The sequence below is a fragment of the Echinops telfairi genome, unplaced genomic scaffold, assembly GCF_000313985.2.
Source record: "Echinops telfairi isolate 266 unplaced genomic scaffold, ASM31398v2 ScPeMD7_655;HRSCAF=1070, whole genome shotgun sequence".
Lineage (NCBI taxonomy): Eukaryota > Metazoa > Chordata > Mammalia > Afrosoricida > Tenrecidae > Echinops > Echinops telfairi.
Genome location: NW_022104553.1, coordinates 5,834,923 through 5,859,955, shown reverse-complemented (window position 1 = coordinate 5,859,955; position 25,033 = coordinate 5,834,923). Strand labels below are relative to the sequence as shown.

At 37.1% G+C, this 25,033-nt stretch overlaps 1 protein-coding gene across 4 annotated transcripts; it reads left to right on the top strand.

Moving 5' to 3' along the window:
• Positions 1-24,781, top strand: SLC35B3 (solute carrier family 35 member B3). 4 transcript variants are annotated; one of them, XM_045292930.1, is made up of 11 exons: positions 1-775; positions 3,918-4,209; positions 6,602-6,723; positions 9,081-9,235; positions 10,458-10,565; positions 12,522-12,619; positions 17,590-17,682; positions 18,078-18,189; positions 21,695-21,764; positions 23,458-23,531; positions 23,867-23,959. In XM_045292930.1, the coding sequence occupies exons 2-10, from the start codon at positions 4,009-4,011 to the stop codon at positions 23,498-23,500; spliced, it is 1,002 nt and encodes a 333-aa protein (XP_045148865.1). In that variant the 5' UTR covers positions 1-775; positions 3,918-4,008; the 3' UTR covers positions 23,501-23,531; positions 23,867-23,959. The 4 variants fall into 4 exon arrangements, with proteins under 4 accessions (XP_045148865.1, XP_045148866.1, XP_045148864.1 ...); XM_045292929.1 differs by lacking the exon at positions 23,458-23,531 and having other exon boundaries at positions 7-775; positions 23,867-24,781; XM_045292931.1 differs by lacking the exons at positions 21,695-21,764; positions 23,458-23,531 and having other exon boundaries at positions 3-775; positions 23,867-23,986.
• The last annotated feature ends 252 nt before the right edge of the window (positions 24,782-25,033 follow it).

Here is a 25,033-nt window from a genome sequence, read left to right as displayed (position 1 = left end):
AGAAATCAGGTAACCAGCTCCATTCACTCAGAACTGCACCAGTGCCCATACCAGTGTCCAGTATCCAATGAGGTATGATCTCCCCCACTTAACTGCACAGCATCTGAGTAGCTAGAAGTACAGCCCCATCTACCTATCACTTCACTGTCCTGGAGGCCTGAGGAATACTCTAGCGGGCCAAATGCATGTCTGCTGCCTCAGACATCCGTGGAGCGTATCCTCTTAGACCACATAGCCTTGGGCTACACATCCCTGCCTCTTTCAGAGGCTCTGGTACTTGCCTATCCATCTCTGCACTTGGCATTGTACATTCTCCTGAAGCAGGCTTCATGGCCCAACACTTAATGGTGCTCATCCTCAACTGCTCCACACCGAGTAGCATGCTTAGTGGATCCCATGCCCACGTTGCTCCTTAAATGGTTCCAGCACAGCCATATGTGGATACAAAAACTTAAACTAGTGCTGTGTCATTTTTAAAATGTCTTTTCTTATTTCTTACTCCCACCCCTACCTTTCCCCCCTATATTTTTCTTCCTCTTTCCCCACTCCTTTTGTTCTTTTCCCATCAGTTGGGATCCAACAGCCCTAAGCAACCATACCTACTACACCTGCTCACCGGCCTGCTGGATGAGTACCACCAGCTTCTTCAACATCAATTGATGGATGACTGACCTTGGCCAACGTTCATCCATCCTGCCCTCAACTGCTCTGCATAACCACTGATCACAGGCTGTCATTCACACTCCAAACCACTCCAAAATCTACCGTGAGATAGGTAACAAACAGCCCAATGCTGGCAAACAGAGTAGCATTCCCGCCTCATTATGCTGATATATTAGGAGAAAGTAAAAGATAAATGGAAGCAAACCAACATATAACCAACAGATAAATGCAGTGATACCACAGTATCTCAGAGACTATAGAAAACTTAAAGAAACAAAAAAGACAAGATGGGCTAAGCAAGTGAGCAAAATATGGGACTGGAGGAAGGAAAGATGTTGGAATTACCTGATCAAAAATTCAAAAGAATTATATTTAAGATTAGTCAAAAAATGAAGAAAGAGGTCAAGGAAAAGAAAAAAAGACACCCAGGAAGCTATTGACAAAATCAGGGAAAATAACTCTAGAATAATTCAGGTAAACAAGACAAGAAAAAATTGACAAAACAAATGGAATAATAGAAACCATGCAAAAATGGCAACTAGAAATTCTGATGCTTAATATTAAAGGTATAGAAATATATAACATTGGAAAGGCAAAAGAGCAGAATTTATTGAATTGGAGACAGAATCAGTGAAATTGAAGATAAATCTCTTGATCTGGTAGAGGAACAGCTCGAACTAAGAATTTAAGAAAATGAAGCAAGCTTAAAAGTAATGCGTGACACCAGCAAGAGGAATAGCTGAAGTGTGATTAGAATTCCAAACAGGAAGAGAGAGAGAGGGAGAAACCTGGAGAGCAGTTGTCAAAAGAGTTATTGGGAAAACCTCCCGAATTCTGAACCCTCAGAAGTTATGCATTCTAGAAGCTCAGCACACCCCGAATAGGATAGCCCCTCAAAAGAAAACCAGCCGGACATGTCATATTCAAACTCTCCAAAGCCAAAGATAAGGAATCCTGAAAGCAGCTCAGGAAAATGAAGCACTGATTACAAGGGAGAACAAATAAAACTAGACACTGATTTGTCAGCAGAAATTGTAGGAAGGTCGTGAAATGACATAAAGCCCTGATTTAAAATGCTTACCAAAAATATTATAGTAAAGTGCCCCTCAAATGTGAGGGCACAATCAGGAAGTTTCCAGATAAACAGAAATTACAAAAATTGCTAAAGATTTATCCCTTTGGACAGATAACCAACAGTATCAAACGTGTCAGATTGAGACACATGACAGTATCACCGAGAAATCAACCCAGATGTAGAAGTATCCATAATAAAATAAACCCACAAGACTAAGTTTATGGAACCAAGAAAGGTCCATTTGTAAATAATGCAGCTACGTAAGGAAAAAGAAGGAATGAATGGAGTAGTTCCATAATTTCCAAATGGAGAAGACATCAAGAGGATATGTAGGTATAATAGACAAATTGTAACCTCAAAGAGAATTTGTAAACCTAACCAAAAAGAAATGAAGATCAGAAAACACTGAGGTAAGAGGAGCAAAGAAAATGATAAAACTGTTGACAAATGAATTCAGCACACACACAAAATACACGGAGCAGAGAAATCAATAAATGCAACTATAAAAGCATGACAAAATAGCAACAGTAAATTCATATCTATCAGTAATTACACTGTAAATGTACTAGTTACGAGAGGCAGAATGGATAAGAAAACAGCCCATCAATGTGCTATCTACAAGGGACACACCTTCAATACAAGGCAAAAATAAGCCCCAAACCAAAGAATAATAAAAAAAAACCCATTTCAAGCAATTAGCAACCAAAATAGAGCAGAAGTAGCCTTATTAATTTCTGGTAAAATAACGTTAAGGCAGAAACCGCTTATTAAAGGATCGATCCAACAAAAGGACATAACTATAATATCTATACATCAAATTAAAGAGCCCCAAAATACACAATTCATCCAAGCAAACTAATACACCACTTTCAGCGACAGGATAACTAGAAAGAAATGCAACAAGGTGACAGTTGACCAAACAACACAATCAACCATCTTATAAACATACAAAACACCACCCAGCATCCACATGATGTACATACATTCTTTTCCATTGCTCATAGAACAGTCTCCAGAATAGACCGTATGCTTAAAATGTCAAAATGTTACCTAGCAGCTTCTCAGATCACAATGTTATAAAATAAGATATAAAGAACATGAAGATCAGGATGATTAAATGAAATACTGAGTAACCCCCTGCTTAATAGAAGAAACAACATGAATCTATTGTTAGCCCTTAACCAGATCCCACATTGTGGCCCAGTGGAATTGTGGCAAAGAATATTAAGTCTTTTATATGAAAATTAAGTAGTTTGCATGGATTTATTTTCTTTAATTGTGACAATTATTCAGCCTTCTACCTTATATATATATATAGTTTCATATAAATCCAAAGAAAAAATTCATCATTTGTGGTCTTGAACATTTTTTTAATAGACTGACAAAGAATGACCAAGTTTTTTTGGCCTTATATAATTCCAAAAGTTCTTAAAATGAAAATGATTTTAACCAAAGAAAGAAACACGAATAACAATAAAAGTTGTTATTGTTTACCAATAAAAGTTGCTTTTAGTCAATAAAAGTTGCTTTTAGCCAATAAAAGTTGTTTATTGGTAAAGAACAACATGCTCCGTCAACACTAGTAACCACTTTTATTATTATTCGTGTTGAAGAAGCATCAGTTATTCTTTACCACAATTAAAGATCAACTTCAATGTTAAGGGTGGTGTGCATAACTTTTAAATTATATTTCTACACATAAAAAACATAAAGGCATGTTTATTTGAAATAGGAAATAACTGGGTTAGCTTCTATTTTGCTGCTCTAGAAAGAAATACAGTGTATTTTTAACGTAGTGATTTATTTGACCTCTATCGAACCATTGCCTTGCTTCCGGTCCTATGGAAGAGTAGAACTGCACCTCTGGGTTTCCAAGGTTTTAAGTCTTTTCAGGAGTAGAAAGGCTCATCCTTCTGAAGAGTGACCAGTACGTTCCAACCACTGACTGTGTGGTTAGCAGCCCAACGGCTAACTGATTATGTGTCCTTGGTCTGTATCAGATGAAGATAAATTGTTTTGGATTTTTTAGATAAATGATTTAGAGAGTAGTCAGAATGTTTCTGGTTGATTGAAAATTTGAATATAATACTATCCAGAGAAAATGAAACCTACTTGGTTAATTTAAATTGTTATTTGAGATATAATCTGATTTTGCTTTATTGCTTATTTTCTTCTCCAGGATGTAAGTCAGCAAGCAAAAGGAAGATTGAATAAAACAGGAAGTCAGTAAAGATAACCTTGGAAGTCCTGAATGCAGCAAAATAAGGATAATGGATCTCAAGTTCAACAACTCCAGGAAGTACATTTCTATCACCGTCCCATCCACAACCCAAACAATGTCACCGCATATCAAGTCAATAGATGACATCATGGTACTTGGCATAAATCTCAGCAGATTTAACAAACTTACTCAATTTCTCATATGTGTTGCTGGAGTTTTTATATTTTACCTAATTTATGGATACTTACAGGTAAAAGAAAAAGTCACTTGTTTATGATAGTTTTAGTAATTTGAGGTCACTGTGGACCACATTTTGAGCATTTACTAATCATTTTTCCCCATGATATTTTTACTTGCTTCAGTTTAGAAATATTATCTTTATGTAATAGAAAAAGGCTTACTAAAAGTAAGCTTAGAACAAGAACGAAATTTTCAAGGTATTTTTATTTCTGGTAAGTATATATGTATAACAGTTGACGGTCATGGGAGCAGAGACTTAATTTGAAAAATTAGAATATGGAACTAAAATTTTTCATTTATTTAACAAAATATACTGAAACAATGCATTTGTTTTGAAAAGATTCAAATATTTAAGTATTAATTATTTGAGAATTTAATTGTGTTTTTTTAAAAATCATTTTATTAGGGGCTCATACAACTCTTTTCACAATCCATCCATACATCAATTGTACAAAGCACCTTTGTACATTCATTATCCTCATCATGCTCAAAGCATTTGTTTTCCACGTAAGCCCCTGGCATCAGCTCCTCATTTTCCCCCTCCCTCCCCGCTCCCCACTCCCTCATGAACACTTGATAATTTATAAATTTCTCTTTTGTCATATCTTACACTGTCCGACGTCTCTCTTCACCCACTTTTCTGTTGTCCGTCCCCCAGGGAGGAGGTTATATGTAGATCCTTATAATCGGTTCTCCCACTCTACCCCACTCTCCGTCCATCCTCCCGGTATCACCACTCTTACCACTGGTCCTGAAGGGATCATCTGTCCTGGATTCCCTGTGTTTCCAGTTCCTATCTGTACCATTCCATCTGTACCATTCTCTGGTCTAACCAGATTTGTAAGGTAGAATTGGGATCATGATGGTGGGTAGGGAGGAAGCATTTAGGAACTAGAGGAAAGTTGTATGTTTCATCGTTGCTTCACTGCACCCTGACTGGCTTGACTCCTCCCCGTGACTCTTCCGTAAGGGGATGTCCTGTTGCCTACAGATGGGCTTTGGGACCCCACCTCGCACTCCCCCCTCATTCACAATAAGATTGTTTTGTTCTGATGATGCCTGATACCTCATCCCTTCGACACCTCATGACCACACAGGCTGGTGTGCTTCCTCCATATGGGCTTTGTTGCTTCTGAGCTATATGGCTGCTTGTTACCTTTAAGCCTTTAAGACCCCAGATGCTAGATCTTTTGATAGTTGGGCACCATCAGCTTTCTTCACCACATTTGCTTATACACTCATTTGTCTTCAGTGATCGTATCAGGGAGGTGAGCACACAATGATAGATTTTTTAAGAACTTAATTGTTTAATAGAGTTGAATGACAGCATAAAAGCCCTATTTCAGTTCACACTTGATTATTATTGTGTAACATTGCCACTTTTCATGTGTGAAAACATTCTTCCTAGCTCCCAGGTACATAAGTATTAAAATAGTTCAGAGAAAATAATTTGGGTTTTTAATTAATGTTAGCTTTATATAGTTGACTATCTCAATGCCAAAATGCTAAAACTGCAATAAAACCTATGAAAGCTGAAACTTGTCTGAAAAGGAAAACGCATATGTTTTCCACTAAGAGAGAGCAATAGAAAAGTGGTAAGCGTGCACCCTGTCCGGTGGAAAACTGGTAGACCCACAAACAGGAGTTCCACTGAGTTTTGTTTCTCACGGGTCTCTGTATTTTTACCCTGAGTATGAGTGGGTTTAAAAAATTAGTGGAAAAGTTTGCATTCCAGCCCCAGTTGCCATCCATGGATGTCACAGTATTACTTTCCTCCTGAAGGCTTTTGGAAATACATTGGCTGACTTTTTTGGAAGTACGTTGCCAAGGGGTCTCTGGGTATACTTGAACCTCCAACATTCCAGTTAGCAGATGAATTCACCGTTTACACCAGACAAGCACAAGTTTGATTTATTCACTTATTCAGTTAAATTTGAGACAGAAAATATAATTTTAAGAATTAATTATAACTGACTAATATTAACAGTGGATACAAATATTACATGTTATTTAGTCTAATCACTCCCTTTACAATAAGAATTGTTATATAAAGAGAAACAAGTATAAAAATGTTACTTCATGGCTATCCTTGCCCTCTGTTTTTTCTCTTTCTCTGATTTTTTTTTTTATAAGCCATTCTTAATGTCCTTAAAAGTTGACTTAACAACGTTAATTGACTCAATTAGAGGTCACAGCTTTGAAAACTCCATGGACAGTTCTCTGTAAACATAGCATTCAGTTCTGTGGCGCAGGGGTCTGCTTTCTGTAATTAGTCTCTGAAACACGGTGCTTTGCTTTTGCGTTTTCGTTGGAGTGGGTTTTGTTTCTTGTTTCTAGAAATGTATTGTGGGAAAATTGGTTTTCCCCTTGAACTTTAACAGTATTCATGTATCTTTTAACAGGAATTAATATTTTCAGTGGAGGGTTTTAAGTCCTATGGCTGGTACCTTACATTAGTGCAGTTTGGGTTTTACTCCATATTTGGTCTAATAGAGCTTCAGCTTATTAAAGACAAAAGGAGAAGGTATGTAGTTTTTGTTTTTTTTTTAATGTTTTGGTATACAGAGGCCATTATGCATGATTTACATTTCCCATGATCAAAACACATAACCCATGAATTTTTATTAGCAAAGTAAACTTTTTAAGAGTATAAGTATAAAGAACATTTTTCTTATGCACTAAAAAAAATGAGGTTTCTTTCTAAGTGTAATTTCACCAAAAAATAAGGAATATAATTTGCACTCAATTTATAGTGAGGTTTACCTTCTTACAACACAAAAATAAGCCTGGTCTCATTAATTGCACCAAAATCTGTGATTCTTGAAAGATTAAAATGTTATACCAAAGTAGTGTGTATTGAGATATCAGTACTTACTTTTTATAGATCTTTTTAAATTGTGTAGTAAATGATTCATTTTGTAGGAAGTATTCCAGCAAGCGTGGTCATGTTTATGATATACATGAAGTATATATTCTTAAATATTAGAAGAACAAATATAGTAGCATTTTTTATCATAGCCAAAAGTGCTGGTATGTTAATATCTTATGTTGACAACCACCTAAATATAAGTAATATCTTTAATTAATTTAATGGAATATAGAATAATATGTAGTAAAAAGCAGTGTGATTATGAATAGAAAGTAGTTAGATATTCGAATATAAAATATTCTTAGGAAATGTAAGAAGTGTGGTTATCCTCATATCACACCTTAATATGTAAATATGTAATATGTAAATATTGCTACTTAAATCGTTAAATATTGAGTTATAATGCTGAGCTTTTGTCTTCACTGATATAAATGTTTTAAAAACTTTAAATGAAAATAAACGTTTTACAGCTATTTTTAAAAACAAGAAACAAGCATAAAATGGCTTTGATGTGTCTGAAATTAATTTTGTGAAAATTTTTAAATATTTGAATCTGTAATATAGGTATCCTCCCAAGTGGCCTTCTCTTAGGACTTTATTAAACTAAATATTTCCCTTTGTTTTTTCTTCTTAATTTTTTTTGGAGGGGGATCCATTTATGAAAAAAAAAAACGATGCACAATTATCTCATTAAATGGCAAGGCATAATTTTTCCCATCAGTTTTATTGGCACATAATTAGCATATCATACAATTCAATAGTTCAGTCTTATCAAGTGGCATTGTATAGCCACCACCATCAATCTTAGAGCATCCCTTGCCCAGCCACCCCTTGGTTAAATCGCTTTTAAAATGAGTTGTTGTACAATGATAGTCAGTTCTAGTGCACCCTCCCCACTTATTGCCTTCATTATTTACTCCTGAAATCCCCCTTCCCTCCCTGTCACCCACCCCTGCATTCCCTATAATCCCTTGTATTGGTTATTCGCATTGTGTATCCATTCCTCCTGTGCTTCACAGCTAGGAAACCCAACAGAAAACAATAAAAACCAAAATTGCACTAAGGTGGTAAGGCTAAATAATAGTATAAAGACAAAAATGTAAATTCTTAAACTACCAGAGCTGAAAGAATATAGCATTCAGAGTCAGTAAACATGGGTTTGGGCCTCTTAATAGTTCTGCAAGATCTTAGGGGAGCTCTCAGTTTTATTTTAAAGTTCAAATGTGATAAAGTACATTTGTAAGCACATAATAAATTATAATACTCTCAATATGCTTTTTTGGTCCCACAAGATTACCTTGCAACTTTATTATTAACTACTTTATGTGAGTTTTCAAAATTATTATGATCGACCATTACGTCTCGGATCGAGGTGAGCAAATGATCACAATAATGGCTCAAAACTCAGAGATGTCAAATGAAGGGTCTCTTTTTGGACCTCCAGATAGAAGTAGGATAGAAGACTTGGAAATCTGATTCCTCTTGTGCTTTGTTTTATGAAACATCTACATTTCTAAACCACATTTATGATTTCTAGAAAGATTCTGCTCAGTTATCTTAACAGAATGCTCGGTGGATTTTTCCTAATGCTAGATGAAAAACATTAGGAAACAACATTTCCAGGGCCCCATTTACAATTACAGAGACCAGTATTTATAGTCCCCTTAAAGGTCATCAAAATAGTTATTTGCAGCTAGTTCACTGTTTAAAAAAACTGTTTAGCAAACATTTATACCTTTAGGGAGAATTTAAGTAATTCTTGTATAACTTATCTCAGTGGAGTTCTCATTTATGATAGACATGGGTGTTTTTAATATAAAAGTAAATTATTACCTTTATAACCTACTTTTTTACATTTAGTGAAATAACTTTAACAATATATTCTTACCACTATATCTGGAAAAGTTAACCTGAAATTAGAAAAATAATTAGGTATTTACATATTATAAATATACTCTTGAAATAGTATGAATTTGGTTCCAAAATGAAGATCTTAAAATTGTCTTTTGCAGAATACCAGGAAAAACCTACATGATAATAGCTTTTCTAACTGTGGGTACTATGGGGTTATCAAACACTTCCTTGGGCTACCTGAATTATCCTACCCAAGTCATCTTCAAATGCTGCAAATTGATTCCTGTTATGCTAGGAGGAATTTTTATTCAAGGTATTGTAATGATATATTTTCCTACTGTTTGAAACTTAATAAGATCTGTTATGATATCTAGCATTAGGAAAAATGTTAACCTTTTAAATAATTGAGTATTCTGGATATAAAAATTCTGAATAATGTATACAAATAAAATATTTGAACACTTCTGTGACATGCATTAATATCTGAACTCAATAGTCAAAATCATCAATACTAAAATATTTGATTTTTTCATAATCTCAGAATCTACTACATTTTCAAAAAATAATAAATGCACATTATAAAGGTTCACCTCAGAAGTGCTTGGGAAGCTCCTTTTTTTCTCCCTTCTATTTTCTGGGTAGCCCCTCTGTACTTCCATCAAAATGGGCAATTCTCATATGGAAATAAAAATTATTCTGAGCAGAACTAATATTTTATCAACCTTGCTAGCTTACTGACTTCTTGAAGAGCTCAACTTATAAGCTGTGTGGAAATATATATAAAAGAGAATAATAGCAATAAAATAACAGGAACCTCTCTGATGTTGTTCATAGTAATTGTCATGCAGAATATTCATGCATGGGAACTGTGCGCTTCTGTGTTTACTAAAGTTCTTACACAGCCTGATTCCCTTTTATCCATTAAATAGCTTTTTAAAATGAAAAATGTGTATTTCAGCTGCTTCATATATAATTTCAGGGTAATTGTTCACATAGGAAAAATATTGAACTTAGCATCTATAAAAATTACTCTTGAGCAACCAAACTGGGCACACATCTCTATAAAATGTTATACTGTATGATTTCATTTTTTTAAATGTAGTTACACCAAAATATAGTAAGTTGACATGCCTAGATCAATCAATTCTAGTCTTTGAAGTCTTGAATCATTAGTCTCGTTATTTTGGAAACTGGGAAAATGTAAGAAAATGTATTGTGTTATACGAAAGTAGAAGCATCAGTTTCCATTCTTGCTATCAATTTCCTAAAAATGGGATATTTACTCACTTGTAACTCAGATGTGAAGGGGCTTCAGAAAGTTCGTGGGAAAATGAAGTTGAAAGATAATGGATTTTTTCCACATATATTTCAAAGCTCTTTGTAAAATACATAAAGACATGTGCTGCCTCAGTGCGTTGTTAGTTTTTCAGGTATTTCTGACAGCTGTAAAAAGTGGATACCTATTTTACCAGGTTAAATGTAAGGATTGAAACTGCTAGGTGGATTTACTTTGTCTTAATGGGTTTGTTCTCTAGGAAAGCGGTACAACATTGTAGATGTGTCTGCTGCCGTATGTATGAGCCTTGGCCTAATATGGTTCACCCTGGCTGACAGCACAATTGCACCGAATTTCAACCTGACAGGTAAGGAATTTCTTTTTATTCACTCAGTTTTACAGACATTTTGGTTTAGAATAAGGAATTGAATTGATGATGTGACATTGTGATTCTGAGATCTAACTTAAAGCTTTCAGGCTTCCCCTCTATATGTAGTAAAAATATCACTGCTCTGGAAATGCAATAATTGTTTTTAATATTCTTGCATTTTAATATGAAATAAGACTGTTTAGATTGTTTGCCAAGTCAAAATCTTTAGGTTTCAAGTACTGTATATACATAATAGTTATGAGTTAAGTTGAAAAAGTACATATGAATTATAGAGGAATCAGTAGTGATATTTCTGTCCTCATGTTTAAAAACTGAAACATGCACATTTACTTGCTAGTTGTTTTACGTGAAGAAGGATCATCTTGCTGTGCTTTAAGAGTATACTGTAGAATGGATATACCATATATACTTGAGTATTAGCCTACCCGAATATCAGTCGAGGCACCTAATTTTACACAAAAAATGCATTAAAAATGTGAAGAAGTTGATTTATACACAAGCATATATGGTACCTAAAGCTTCCTGCAGAAATAATTCTCTCCATAGAGAAAACACTCCATGTGACTCAAACTTAGATTTTTCAAAAGCAGATTAGATACTACACTATATTTAAACTAAGCAACTCATTGCCATAGACTAGATTTTTTTGTTACATATACAGTATTCTCTGTCACTCTTAAATTTTTAAAAGTTAGAGTTTACTCACAAGATTTTCTTAATTAGTAATCCCCTAGGCTGGCAGAAATATTTAAAATATCATACTCCAACATTTATTTGATAGTAAACATCACAAGTTAGGTAAGCATTTAAGAATAAGCGTGGAAATACAAAAGTCTCCATGGGGATAGCCGCATACATGTTTACATGTATTTTTCTACTACCTGTGATTGTTTTCACATTAAAAATACAGTCAGATGAAAACGCTCCCTTCAGCTCTAACCAAGGCATCATGACTGGTGTCCAGGCATCCCATACACTGTAAGTGGATTGCTTCTTAAGGAAGCCTCAGAGGTACAAGTTACATAAACAAATCTGGGAATTAGCCCACACTTGTACCCTTTACTATAATAAGGAAATATTGCTTAAACTGTTAAAAAATGGCTGTGGAGTGACAGAATAGGTTTTGTGAAGGCTATGTTAAATGTCTGAAGCAATTTGGTTCAATAAATCAATACAATAATAAGACAAAAAAATGAAATCACTATCAGGTCCAACTCCTAGTGGCCCTTTGTCCAATCAAGCATAGGCTAGCCCTGTGCCTCCTCACAATTGTTATGTTTGAGCCCATTGTTGTAGCCACTGTGCCAGTCCCTGTTGGTCTTTCTCATGCCTCGGACCTTCTGCTTTACCAAGCGTGAGGTCCTTTTTCCAGGCATGGGTGCCTGCTGATATGTAAGGTGAAGGACATGAGGCAGATGCTCCGTCCTTTCCTCTAAGGAGCCTTTGGGCTGCATTGCTTCTAAGACAGATTTGTTTGTGCTTTTGCAGTCTATAGAACTTTCTATATTCTTTGCCAACACTATAATTTAATGTATTAATTCTTTTGTGATATTTTTGCCTCTTCTGAAAGTTTCAATAACTTGACTAGCTAACCCATATCCAAATGTATCACCTAAGAGTTTCTTCTGTACTTGTTGACCACAATAGTTAAAAGTAGGTCTATTCTTTGACATGATATTCATATAGCGCAACAGTAGTTCAATTTATTTTTTGTAATTTTCTACTTTGGGGGTACTTACTTATTGTTAATTTGTTTTATTATCACCCCCTGTAACAACATGTGCGTGTTAGATAAAGAGGAGAAGAGTACTCAACTTTTGATAAAATGTACTTTAAGATCTGTTGAGTTTTTAAAGGCGTATTCCTGATAAACCTTGATTATAGTTCATAAGCTTGAATAAGAAGGCTTTTTTTTCTTCTGCCTTCTTGAAGGTGTGATCCTTATTTCCCTGGCATTATGTGCGGATGCTGTCATTGGAAACGTCCAGGAAAAAGCTATGAAGCTGCACAATGCTTCTAACTCAGAAATGGTAATTGTGTCTGTTTTCTCTTTACATTCAGCGGACTCAAACATAGCCATAGACTTACTGCATTAAATACGTTCTGAATACATGCACTTCACATTCAGTGATTCTATTGCCACTTTCATAATAAAAGTAACACATTCAAACATCACAGAAATATGCCAAGTAAATTTAACTACCCCCCAAAACTAACTGCTGTCAGGTCAGTTCCAACGGAGTGAACCCTGTAAGACAGAGGACCACTGTCCCTATTTCCAGGGCTGTAATCTTTATAAAAGCGCACTGCCACAGCTTTCTCTTAGAGAGAAATGGGTAGGTTCAAGCTACAGGCCTTCTGGTTTGCATCCAAGCAATATAACCACAGTGCCACCTGAATCTTCAAATTTGCCCCCTAATGAGAAATTATAATTCAGAATTTTTTTATTCTGATTAATTTACAGAATCTTTTTAATATAGAAAACTATTTGTTATATCATATCCCATCTCTCCTTTGTACACAGATAAATCCAAAAATACTATTACTGGAATTCCAGTTCACGCACTACAGGTTTATCCTGGAAAAAAGGCACGTTTAAACATCTCTATAGTCGGTGGATGAGTGCAGTTCTCTGAGGAATACGCTTGCCTTAGTCTCATTAGGGTGCCTTCGTAAAAGAAGGGCTAATCAAAGCAATGACTTCCCACCAGGATCTGCTGAGCCAGTTAAATTCCAGGCAAAGAAGTCTAATGAGATCATCTTGAAAGATTTTCTCAAAGAACACAGAATATTTATGGGGGATTATTATGAAGAAATTTTAAGAAAGTGGAAAACTGCATTGGTTATATAAAGGTCTGGAGAGTTCTGCCAAGGGAGCTTTTTCCATCCTGACAGCAAACCTGCTCTTGGGGCAGCAAGGATTAGCCCATGAAATTTCCCTGGGAAACTACTCCTCTGCCTTACCACCCTGAGTTTGTCCCCTCAGACTTTTCTTTGTACCCTAAACTGAAAGGATATACAAAGGGAACATGATTTGAGTCCCCGAGAATGCCGAAACTGTCATTTTGACCCGGTAAAAATCAGAGCCCAGAATTCTTCAGAAAATGGTTAGAGATGGAAACACCCAACTTCAAAAAGTGGATAGAGGATATGTCAAGGGCAAAATCACTTCACATTGTTATATATATATATATATATATTTTTTTTTAACGAAAGTTTCTGTAATTTTACACCATTACTTGGTGCCATTCTCTAATATTTGTATTGTTTTCCACTTAGACTTTAAATTTTGCTTATGTGGTCCAGATTATATATCTTAATTTTCAGGCCTCTGGCTTCATATCATTATTGTAATGACTTTTCCACATTGTCTTTATCTTTATGGTGTCTGTATTTGTTTGGGTTGACTAGAGAAACAAATCCAAGGACACTCATATGTGTGTAAGAGAAAGTGTTATATCAAAGAGTGGCTGTATATTGAGAAAACATCCCAGCCCAGTCCAGATCAAATCCCTAAGTCCAGTATCAGCCCATAAGTCCAATACTAGTTCATTAATCACTCTTCAGACTCATGCAATCACATGCAATGATGCAGAATGCAGGAAGATCACGGGCCAGTGAATGCAAAGTCTTACGGATCCAATGGTGGGTGACGCAGCTTCAGTGCTCTGGCTGCCATCAGCCTAGCTCTATGTGGCTTGTCACAGGAAGGTGAAGCAGAGAGAGTGTGGTCTGCCTCCCAGGAGAAAAGAGAGGAAGTTCCCAGAATCCTCATGAGAAAGAAGGCCGTGTCCACAAGGCGGCATCATAAGGCTCTGACCCGATTGACAGGCAAGACTCCACCCCTTCACTCTTAATACTCTCAAATTGACATGAGATTATGTAACTACCACAGTGTCCTTTTTAATTAACTCTCTTATTCAATCCAAAAGTTTTGTTTGCTGTAAAGTGAGATCAGGATTTTTATAAATCTTTCCCCCACCCCCGAAAAAATAATTATTGAATAATCTATTTTCCTAGCTTACCTTAAATGTTTTCTATTTCATTATAATGCCGGGGTTGGAAGATGCTCTGGTGGCACAGTGGGTTAAGGGTTAGGCTACTAACCAGAAGCTTGACAGCTGGTCTGAGGGAGAGAGGAGAGGTTGTCGTCCTTCCTAAAGATTTATAGCTTTGAAAACCCTGTGGAACCAGTTCGACTCTGCCCTGTCGGGGGGACTGTGAATCAAACTTGACCCTACTCACTGACTTAATGGCAGTGAGTTTGGGGTTTAATATGCGGAGTTAGGATTTTAGTATTTTGAGCTCATTTCTCCACTCGTACTATGGAATGACTATAACTGTGTATTATGTTTACCAGATCGGGGCTAGCCCATGTTGTTCCTTTTCTTTTTTAGAATATTGCTGCCAGTACTTAGTCTAGGGCAGGGGTGTCAAACTGGCGGCCCATGAGCCGCATGCCTCCCCCAAGGCATTTTATTGTGACCCATGATGCTCTGAAATAAAATGAAAATAGAAAATATTGTTATGAAGAAAAGAGTGCTTAGGGGAGATCGAGGCAATACCGTACACACAGTTTCCACATTACATTTTATTTCAGAGCATTGTGGGTCACAAAAAATTACCACATGCGGCCCACAGGCTGCCAGCTTGACACTCCTGGTCTTGGGGTTCTTAATCCCAAATAAACAAGAAAAGTATGTCAGTGCACTTGATTAGTTCAGCCCAATAATAATGTGCCACTTTCCTTCTATTCAATGTTGTGTTGTTTAATATTGCTTATCATTTAAAGGTTTTCTCTTATAAATCGAGCACAATATTAAATTTATTCTTAGGTGATTCATCTTTTTGCTGTTGTTTCTACAAATTACATCTTTATTGTAGCAGTAAATATTCCAACTGATTTGTATGGAAATTTATTGTGTATGGTTTAGGGTTTTTTTAACATTAATTTTGTAAGCAATTCCTTTGCGTAACAGATTGAGGAAATCACATTAAGGATATAATGTGAACTCCTCCCTCTTGCTTTCTCAGCACAGAGTGGGATGTCTTTAGCCCCAAACCCTCTCCAATTAAGTGATTTCTGACTCTTAGTAACCCAACATTGGGTTTGGGAGACTATACATCTTTAGGGGAGTAGGTAGCTTTAGCTTTCCCCCATGAAACAGCTAGTGAGTGTGAACCTTTGACTGCAGTAGCAGTCCAATGGATCCAATGGCTATACTTATTCAACATAGCCACCAGAGCCCCTCTGGGATTCTTATTGTACTGCAGTCAATGGCATGGAGGTGGACATATTTGACCATCGCTGGCTTCCCTGTTGCCACAAGCAGGGATCAGACAAGCCTCATGGTCCATCCGTCTTTCCTTTGACACCAACCATTACTCCTGAGCCACTCTACAATTGATACTGGGTTTGGTAATTTGTTGCAATGGCCACACAGAACTCAGATAACACTCATGGTTAAAAGGATTTACTAGGGAAGTTACTATGAATCAGGACCAACAAACAGTAAGGCCACAGCCATTGATCTCAGCCAGCAATCAAAGCTGTCTCCAGTTTTCAGCCTCTCAGCCACGCGGTGACTAGTCTCTGGATCTGAGCCTCTCAGCCTCATGGTCCCTTGGCCTTTGCCTTTTACTCTGTCCCACAGTTCCATCATCGGAGGCCAGATGAGAAACAGGTCCTCGTAGTCTCTACCCTATTCCTCAGTCTCCGCGCCACAGGCTCTGATGGATCTGGTATCACTGGCCTCCACCACTGCAGACAGAGATCTTAAATGTGCTCTTGCAAGATCCTGGGGAAGCTGCTGCTTCAGAGATGACTGACTCAACCTTATAGCCAGGAGGATAGTAATGAAAACTGACCAGTTCTCTCTCTGAGTATTCTACATGCCCTATTTGTGTAGTCCCACCCAATCAATTGGCATGACTTAGACTTGGGTAGAAGAGCCATATTAAGAAATTTCCGTCCACTACACTACTTAACCAAAAAACAAGCCCACTGCCATCAAGTTGATTCAAACTCAACAGTGGCTCCTGTCCTAACAGTCCAATGTCTAACCCACAGCACTACCAGGGCTCCTTCCACTACTAACATCGGGATTTTAATCTTGACCGACAACTCTCTTAATCATTGTCAGCACTTTTTCTAAAATGAAGGAGACGTCAAGTAAGAATTAAGGAAGTAAAATATCTAACTGTAATAGGACTTATTGGGTGGTTAAAACAATAGCCATAGGCCCTGGAATAATATCACCTCAGTTTACATCCTTTCTTACTAACTGTGTCATTTAGGAAAAGTTATACTTAATATTGCTAGCTTTAATTTCTTCATCTGAAAATTAGAGTCTGTATCTCATAGCCTGACTAAGAAATAAATGGAATAATCCATATAGACATGATATGTAACAGGTATGTAAGTTAGACGATACAGTTATGATTATGACATACTGTGTGTGATAAGAATAATAAGCGGGAAGAAAGATTGATAGGAAATTAAGAAATTGATATGCTATACATTGTTCATTTTCATTATACTTTAATATCTTTAGCAAATTTCATGTGTATCTTTTAATGTTTCATAGTACCTTTCAGGGTTTTGTTTTCTATGTTCAAGTCCTCTTAACGTGATCGAACCATTGAATTGTATGATCGATGAATTATATGCCCCAAAAGTTGTATTTTCTATGTATATACTGAAGTCTATCAATGAAGTCTGATTTAAATTTTAATAAGTAAAACAGAATAAATGAACAATTATATGCAAGGATCAATAACAGTGTACTAATGTTGTATGTAAAATAAGGTATAGACTTACAGTTAGGACCAACCCTCATTTTCAGAACGTTACACCCTATTGCAAGGTAGATGTCACTTAAAAACACCAACTATTTTACAGATGTAATTAATTTAATTAATTGAGTCAAAGATTAAAAATGTTTAGTTGTCCACCTTTGGGTTGATGGCGCTTTTTCCACCTTATTTTTATCTGCTCCAGGTTCTCTATTCGTATTCGATAGGTTTTGTGTACATTTTATTAGGATTGACATGCACTAGTGGATTACGCCCTGCAGTGACATTTTGTTCAAAGGTAAGCACTAATCACTTTTTCTTTAAATAAACATCTTTTATTAAGTAGTGTTCCTAATTCCTCGTGTTCAAAAGGCTATTTTTGATGGAATTTGATAACTCCTTTAATATATGTATATCAGAAATACATTTAAAATGAAATGACCTATACTTAAATTTATTTTCCCCTCTTAAGTTAATTTATAAACTATTCATAATGTACAAGTTGGGGTTCTTAATGTAATCTTTTTCTATTAAATAAGAGCTAAATAAGAATCCTTGCTTGACTCTGTTGTTGAACAGCTTATTGCTGCCCAAGAAGTTGATTAAAATCTGTAGTTATATTTGCAATACCTCAGGGTTTGTTTTGCAGATTTTGCAACTAAAAGGTTTATGTGTTTTTATGATTTGCTGCAGAATCCAGTTCGGACCTACAGTTATGCTTTCCTTTTCTCCCTCACGGGGTATTTTGGGATCTCCTTCGTTCTGGCTCTGATCAAAATGTTTGGAGCGCTTCTTGCTGTAACAGGTGAGAGTGCTTTACTTGCTAGGATAGGAAGTACCATTTACACTTTTCTCTGGAGTTCTTTTCCAAAATGTAATGGCAACATCTACTCAGCATTCAAAAGTGTCATATTCTGTCAGGTCATTTTTGGGCTAATAGTATCTCTTTGAAATGCTAACAAAAATTGGGTTTGACTTTAATTCTTTGTTTTTAAGGTTAATTTTAAAATTAAATGTGTACTTCTATTTAGTATGCTAAACACTAAATGTATGCTATAAAAGTATACTGATAATATACTACTTAGATGATCAATAGTAACTTTTGAATACATTAAAATAAATTGATAATAAAAAGTATGGTGGATAGATACCTTAAAAGAAAAATACAGCCTTAGTTTAATCTTACTTGTTATATTGAAAGTATGAAACATTTTAAACAAAACATTCTTTTATAATAGCTTGATTAGCTTCTCATTCTACCAGCACTTCTTGTGTACTTGTCTGTGCAGGGACTTTTGCAAAGCGCTTTGGTGTAATAAAAATGTTCTGTGCTCAGCTTTAGAGATATATGCAGTCTTACTGGGAGAAACAGGAAACAGTGTGCTACCCATGTGACAGATATACCAGGACTCTCCCTGGGGGGAGAACCCCAAGGCCCAGCTTGGGGAGCAGGGTGTCCTGACAGGAAGAATACAGCAGTGGGTATCCGAGCATGTGGTACTCAGCCAGCCTGCCTGTAAGGACCTGTACCTGGAGAGTCAGTCTCAGGTTTTAGTTCTCACTTGAAGGGAAATAGGATGAGACCCAGGTTCTTTATTAGAGAACTCTAATAGAGATCTCCATGGAACTCTAAGGAATTCACTTATGTAGTACATACGTCGGTTAATAATTTCCCAGATTTGAATTTGTCATGATTTGAGGGGAGTACCACAATCTAAGTAAATGAACTAAATATATTTTTTCTTTATAAAAGCATATTTACTTCCTAACATTCTCTTTTATTTGCTCATTTGTGACTCTGCTTTTTTAAAGTTTGTATCCCTAATGGTAATAAACTCAAAAAACTCATTGCCAACGAGTCAATGCTCACTCATAGTGACCCCCCTGTAACTGTCTATGGGAATAGAAAGCCCAGTCTTCCTCCCAAGGACCTGCTGGTGGTTTCAAACTGCCGACCATGCAGATTGCAGCTCGAGTCACCTTTCTACACCATCAGGGCTTCTTCCTTAATGGTGATAGGGGGCTTTAATTAGAGATCAGCCCATTTCAGCCTTTTAAGTCAGCTAATGCTCTCGAGTAAAATGCACGTTCATACACATGAGTCTTATAATGCTTATAATATTATGATGTTCAGGGGGGGCCTGATGTTAGTCAATAATGCATGTTTACTTAGTCCTGTGAATTAATATAGAAGCCCTGGTGTCCCGCTGTTTAAGTGCTTGGATGCTAACCAAAAGGCCAGTAGTTCTAACCCATGCGATGCTCTGTAGGAGAAAGATGTGGCAGTCTGGTTGAGTAAAGAGTACAGCCTTGGAAATCCTGTGGGACAACATTGGGTTTGATTATGGTGGTGTGGAGGCCTGGTGGTGCAGTGGGTTAAGTGTTGTACTGCTAACTGGAATGTCTTCCATTTGAACCCACTGTGCGCTCCCCTGAAGAAAGATGAAGCAGTCTGCTCCCATAAAGATTTATCCCTTTGGAAACCTTGTGGGGCTGTTCTACTCTGTCCTGCAGGGGTCACTGTTAGTCAGAATCAGCTTGACAGCAAGGAGTTTGATATGGAGTGGTGGGTAATGTAAAGAAATGTGAGCTAGAGTCCTTCTTCTCCTGAAGGTACAGCCGGATTTACTTCTACCTCACATAAAAGAAATCTGGAGGTGATAAATAATAGCAGTAATAATAACTGCTTACTACCTGTAGAATGTTTATTTTGTACTAGACATCATCGATCACCTATCGCATTTTATAGGTGGGTAAACTGAGATGCAGTGCGTTTCAGTGCTAGTCAGTCATCAACCAGTTACTCAGTTGTGAGGCCATGATGGAAGCCAAGGCAGTTTGGCTGCAGACTTGTGCTCTTCACCCCGTGTTCCATGCCTCCTGGCTGCTGTGGTGTAACTAGTCTTCAGGATCCAGGCTGCTTTCTCGCTGCTCAGCTCTAGTCCTTGTGTTGCCCATGGTCCACAGTGTTGGAGATCCAGAGAGCATGTCCTAGGATGGAATGAGAGAAGGTGAAGGGCACAGCTATACCTGTAGGCTACAGGTCAGGCTACTTCCTGAAAAGCACGCCAACACATCACACGAGGATGTGGAGGCTGGACGGCGTGCTAAAACTTGGGGTCCTTTTACTCGAGGGTTAGTTACTGGTGGCACAGTGGGTTCCATGTTGAGCTACTAACCACCAGGTCAGCCGTCAAACCGACCTCTAGTTCCCCAGGGAGAAAAAGGATCCTTTCTGCTCCCATACAGGTTTAGAAATACACAGGGACAATTCTCCTCTGTCCTATAGTGTTGGGTCAAAATCAACTCACTGGCAGTGGGATTTGGGTTTTTTTTACTCAAGCAAGTGGAGAAATCGATACAGGTAATCAGACTGTGGCAAGTTTCCACAACACCTTCGTGTGTTGTTCATGCGCGAAGTAGTGTTTGTTGCCCTCCGGTCAGTCCCTTGGGTGCCCAGTAGCAGTGTGCGCCACCGGACTTTCTGGGCTCTCCCCTTTGAGAAGGAGGTTCTCAAGCAGGTTGTTGCACAGTGCCTGTGGATGGGTTTGAACAGCCAACCTTCTGCGTAGTAGTCCAGTGCTTACCCATTTGTATCACCCAGGGACTCTGTGCATAAAGTATTAAATGCCAGGAATGAAAGAAGTCGTGGGATAGAAGGATGAATATGTCAAGGAAGGAAGTAAATTACAGTAGTGCAAAGACAACACATTGTAACACAAAGGCTATGAGGGAGATACAGACAGAACTCCGTTCTCCGGGACTAAGGAGGAGGTTTCAGGCACACCACGCCAGGGATGTCCTGGCTGGAAGGTGAGCTAACACTTGGTGATATCAGGGTGATACTGAAAGAACAGTCAGTAGACAGATACTTAAGTTTATAAATATTACTCTGTTTTAACTGGACAATCACAATAAGATATTAGTATATCTTAGATTGTTTTTTAAGAGTAGCCCCTGCCCCACCTCATCATTTCCTTCTCTGGAAAGCCACACCTTGCCTGGCTTCTCCTGCTAAGTAAGTAAGCCTCTGTAAGGGATGGCAGGCCTGCCTAGTAGCCTGGCTTCTCAAGGGCTTCTTGCAGTTGTACTTTAACATTTATAATTACTTCGTGTCCCTCCCCTACTAAGCTGTACAACCCGTCGTAGTAGCAGGAATACTGCTTTTTCGTTGCTAGCCATTGTTTCCTCGGCACCTCTCATAGGCCCGAGCACTTCATAAGTGCTGTAAATATTTATTGAATATGTGGATTACGAAATGTCACTAAACGATACATGTATTCTAAGCCAAACTTTTTTCCCCCATACAGTGACAACAGGAAGAAAAGCAATGACCATTGTACTTTCATTTATATTCTTTGCTAAACCATTCTCATTTCAGTAAGTACTTTTTAATTCAGTAAGGTTTTTTTCAGTTACTGGTACTGTGTTTTACATTTCTTCTTAATAGACTTACTTCATAGGCTAGACACACCACATATATACTGCAGAAATAGACATACTTCAAATAGATTTCCTCTAAATAGACTTGCTTTACCTTTTATGCTTTTCCCTTTTTTTCAGTAACTCTATTAATTTTTAATTTTACAAATACTGTGTTCTTTTTTCTGTTCCTGTTATGCTTTATGAAGAATCTATGACCCATATCTTCTGATTTGCTTGCTGCTGTTTTAGAAATGTATACAATTTTCTATTTTAAATTTATCGTTTTGTCCACTTAAATTGCCTAACCAGCGCCCAATTCAAATGTGATCATATTGCTTATCTCAGTGAACTTGAGCAATTTACACATGTGTAAATATAAATAAAGCATACCTCAGACATATTGTGGGTTCAGTTCTAGCCCCTCACCCCCAATAAAGTGAGGACTGCGATACAATGAGTTACACAACATTTTTTTGGTCCCCTAGTGCTAATAAAAATTGTGTTTCCAGTATATTGTAGTCTATGGCATGTACAACAGCATTATAAATTTTTTTTTAATTGTGAGAATAACCAAAATGTAATACAGACTTATAGTGAGCGGTTGCTGTTGGACAAATGGCACCAATAAAATCTTGCTTGAAGCAGGGTACAAGAAACCTTCAATTAGTAAAAAAATGCGCTGTCTGTGAAGTGCAGTAAAACGAAGTACAATCTAACGATGTGTGCCTGTATACAAACGACTGTGCTTTCTCTCCCACAGACAAAAAGGATCTAAGCAACCACTGGCTTATGAAATCTGACTTAGGGACAGCTTGTACTTGCCCTTTAACATGATGTGTAACTGCCCTCGCTTTACGAGATTGAACTAGCCCGTGCTCAGAACAAATTCATCTTCACAATCACCTTCACTCGCTGCATGTGCAGCTTTAAAATCATTAAAAAGACTTCAGCCTTTTCTTGCACTAAATCCTACACAAAAACCCACTGAGGTTAAGTTGATTCTAACTCACAGTGACCTCAGAGAGAGTAGAATTTCCCCATAAGGTTACTTTCCAAGGCTGTAAATCAAGCTGACGGACCACCACACCTGTCTCCCCTGGAAGATTTGGTGGATTTGAATAGCTGACTTTTTGTTTCATAGCTGAGTGATTTAGCCACTGTGCCACCACGGCTCCTTTTTTGACGCTGAAGGGTAAACGAAAGCCTTATTCACCTGTTTTGATGTGTGACTACAGATTCAACTTTAAGACACACTTAGGATTGGCTCTCATTCATAACCCAGGGTCTGCCTATAGGTGGAAATACATGCTTCTGATAATAATTAGTTTATATTCTGCTTCTTTTCACAAAGGAATTGAGATATTTATAAGGTATTTATCAAGTAGTACCTTAATAAATTGTTTATTTTGACTTTCTGTGAAACTATTTGTTGTTATCTATACAGGCTGGCATTTAAATGCATATTGGTCAGAAATTGAGAAGATTCAAACCTAGAAATTACAAAGTGTATGAATTTAAATATAATCAGCATAAAGTTCTAACCATGTATTACTAGTTTACTGTTTGTTTTCTGTAAATTGAGTTTTTCTTTCTGCATGTATTAGGCTTACATTACAGTATTCTACAAGAATTTCTTTGCTTTTTTTAGGGGTGGGTTTTTTATCCCGTTACTTTCTCCATTACTGGGATGACAGCTGATTTGCATTTCCAAGCTGGCCAGTGGTAAAGTTACATAGTCAATGTTTTAAGTATACTCATTAGTCTTTGGGTAGAGGATGGATTCCTAATCTGTTTATCTACAAAGTGAAAATGATCTACCTTTTTTTTTTTTTTTTCAAACCTTGTGTGTGTGTGTATACATGTATATGTATACACACACACAACAGGTATGGAATCTTATACAAGATACTATTTTTATTTCGGTACTACTATTGTAGGCCTCCGCAATAGCAAGGGTTTATTTTTTATTATAGAATTATTATAATTTATAGCAAAATTATGTAATTAACAAATTATTGTCACAATATTAATAATTTCCCCTTATTTCTTTCCTTCAGGTATGTATGGTCTGGCTTATTAGTTGTCCTTGGTATATTTCTCAATGTCTACAGCAAAAATATGGACAAAATACGGTTACCATTACTACAAAGTCAGATAAACAAATCAGTGGATGAAAGAAAGTCAAGGACGTTGGCACAAACTGTATAGACAATGAGTGATTCCTACTGTTCAAAATGGGATCTTATGGGAACAATCCATTCATTACCTTTCCAGAGGGACTCTTGTAAAGACCAAAGCATCTGAAGGCATGCTGTCTGTGATGGCTTAGCTTATCTCAACTTCAGTCGGCAATGATTCTCTGATTTGACAGACACTGTTTTCCATTTGTGTTTGATATGAGCAGCCGGTCAGTTGGCAGTTTCCTTGGGAATGTGGCCTGCCATCTAGCTTCTATGGATATTCTGGCAAAGCGTGTTCTCAAACCTATATCCAACCCTTCATCTTCTCACCTCTGGTTCTTGGGATGGGAGCTAGCAGCCTGCCATTTGACCTGCAGTTTTTTTAATTCGTCACTGCCTACAGCCCCATGAACCAACAGCCTTTGGTCTGACTAGCTGATTTTGGGTTTATCAGCCCTTGCAACCAGTTAGGAGAAGCCGCCAGCCTGACACCCTGACCCATGGAGTTAGGATTTGCCAGCCTCCACAGTTTTGTGAACCATCCCCTTGAGAGAACACATACTCTCACTCTCTCTCCTCTATTTGTACACATTTATATCCCTCGCTGCTTTTGTTCCTTTAGAGAACCCAGCTTATGATAATGTCCGTTTATGTGAATGGATTCAATGTGGAAATTTTGTGATGTCAGCCTTTTTTCCCAGGACATTGTGACTGTTTGACCTTGGAAGCCACCAAGAAAGCCACTGTCTAGCACACACCTTAAGAATAAAATGTCAATATGAAGGACCGAAATTCTTAGCTGTTTAATGAGAGTTTTTATTGAAAATGGACCATGTTGCAAGTCTAATCGGACATCAATATGACATACCAAAGAAACCGATACATAGTAACTGATTATTTTATCTTCATTCCATGTTGGTGCTGATATTTAGATTGATTCTCTGTTATAAGAGTAAAATGATGATTTAAAGTCTGGAGAGAATAACATTCAATATAAATAAAATTTAAACTGATTTTTTTAAAAGAATGTGTTAACGTAATTAT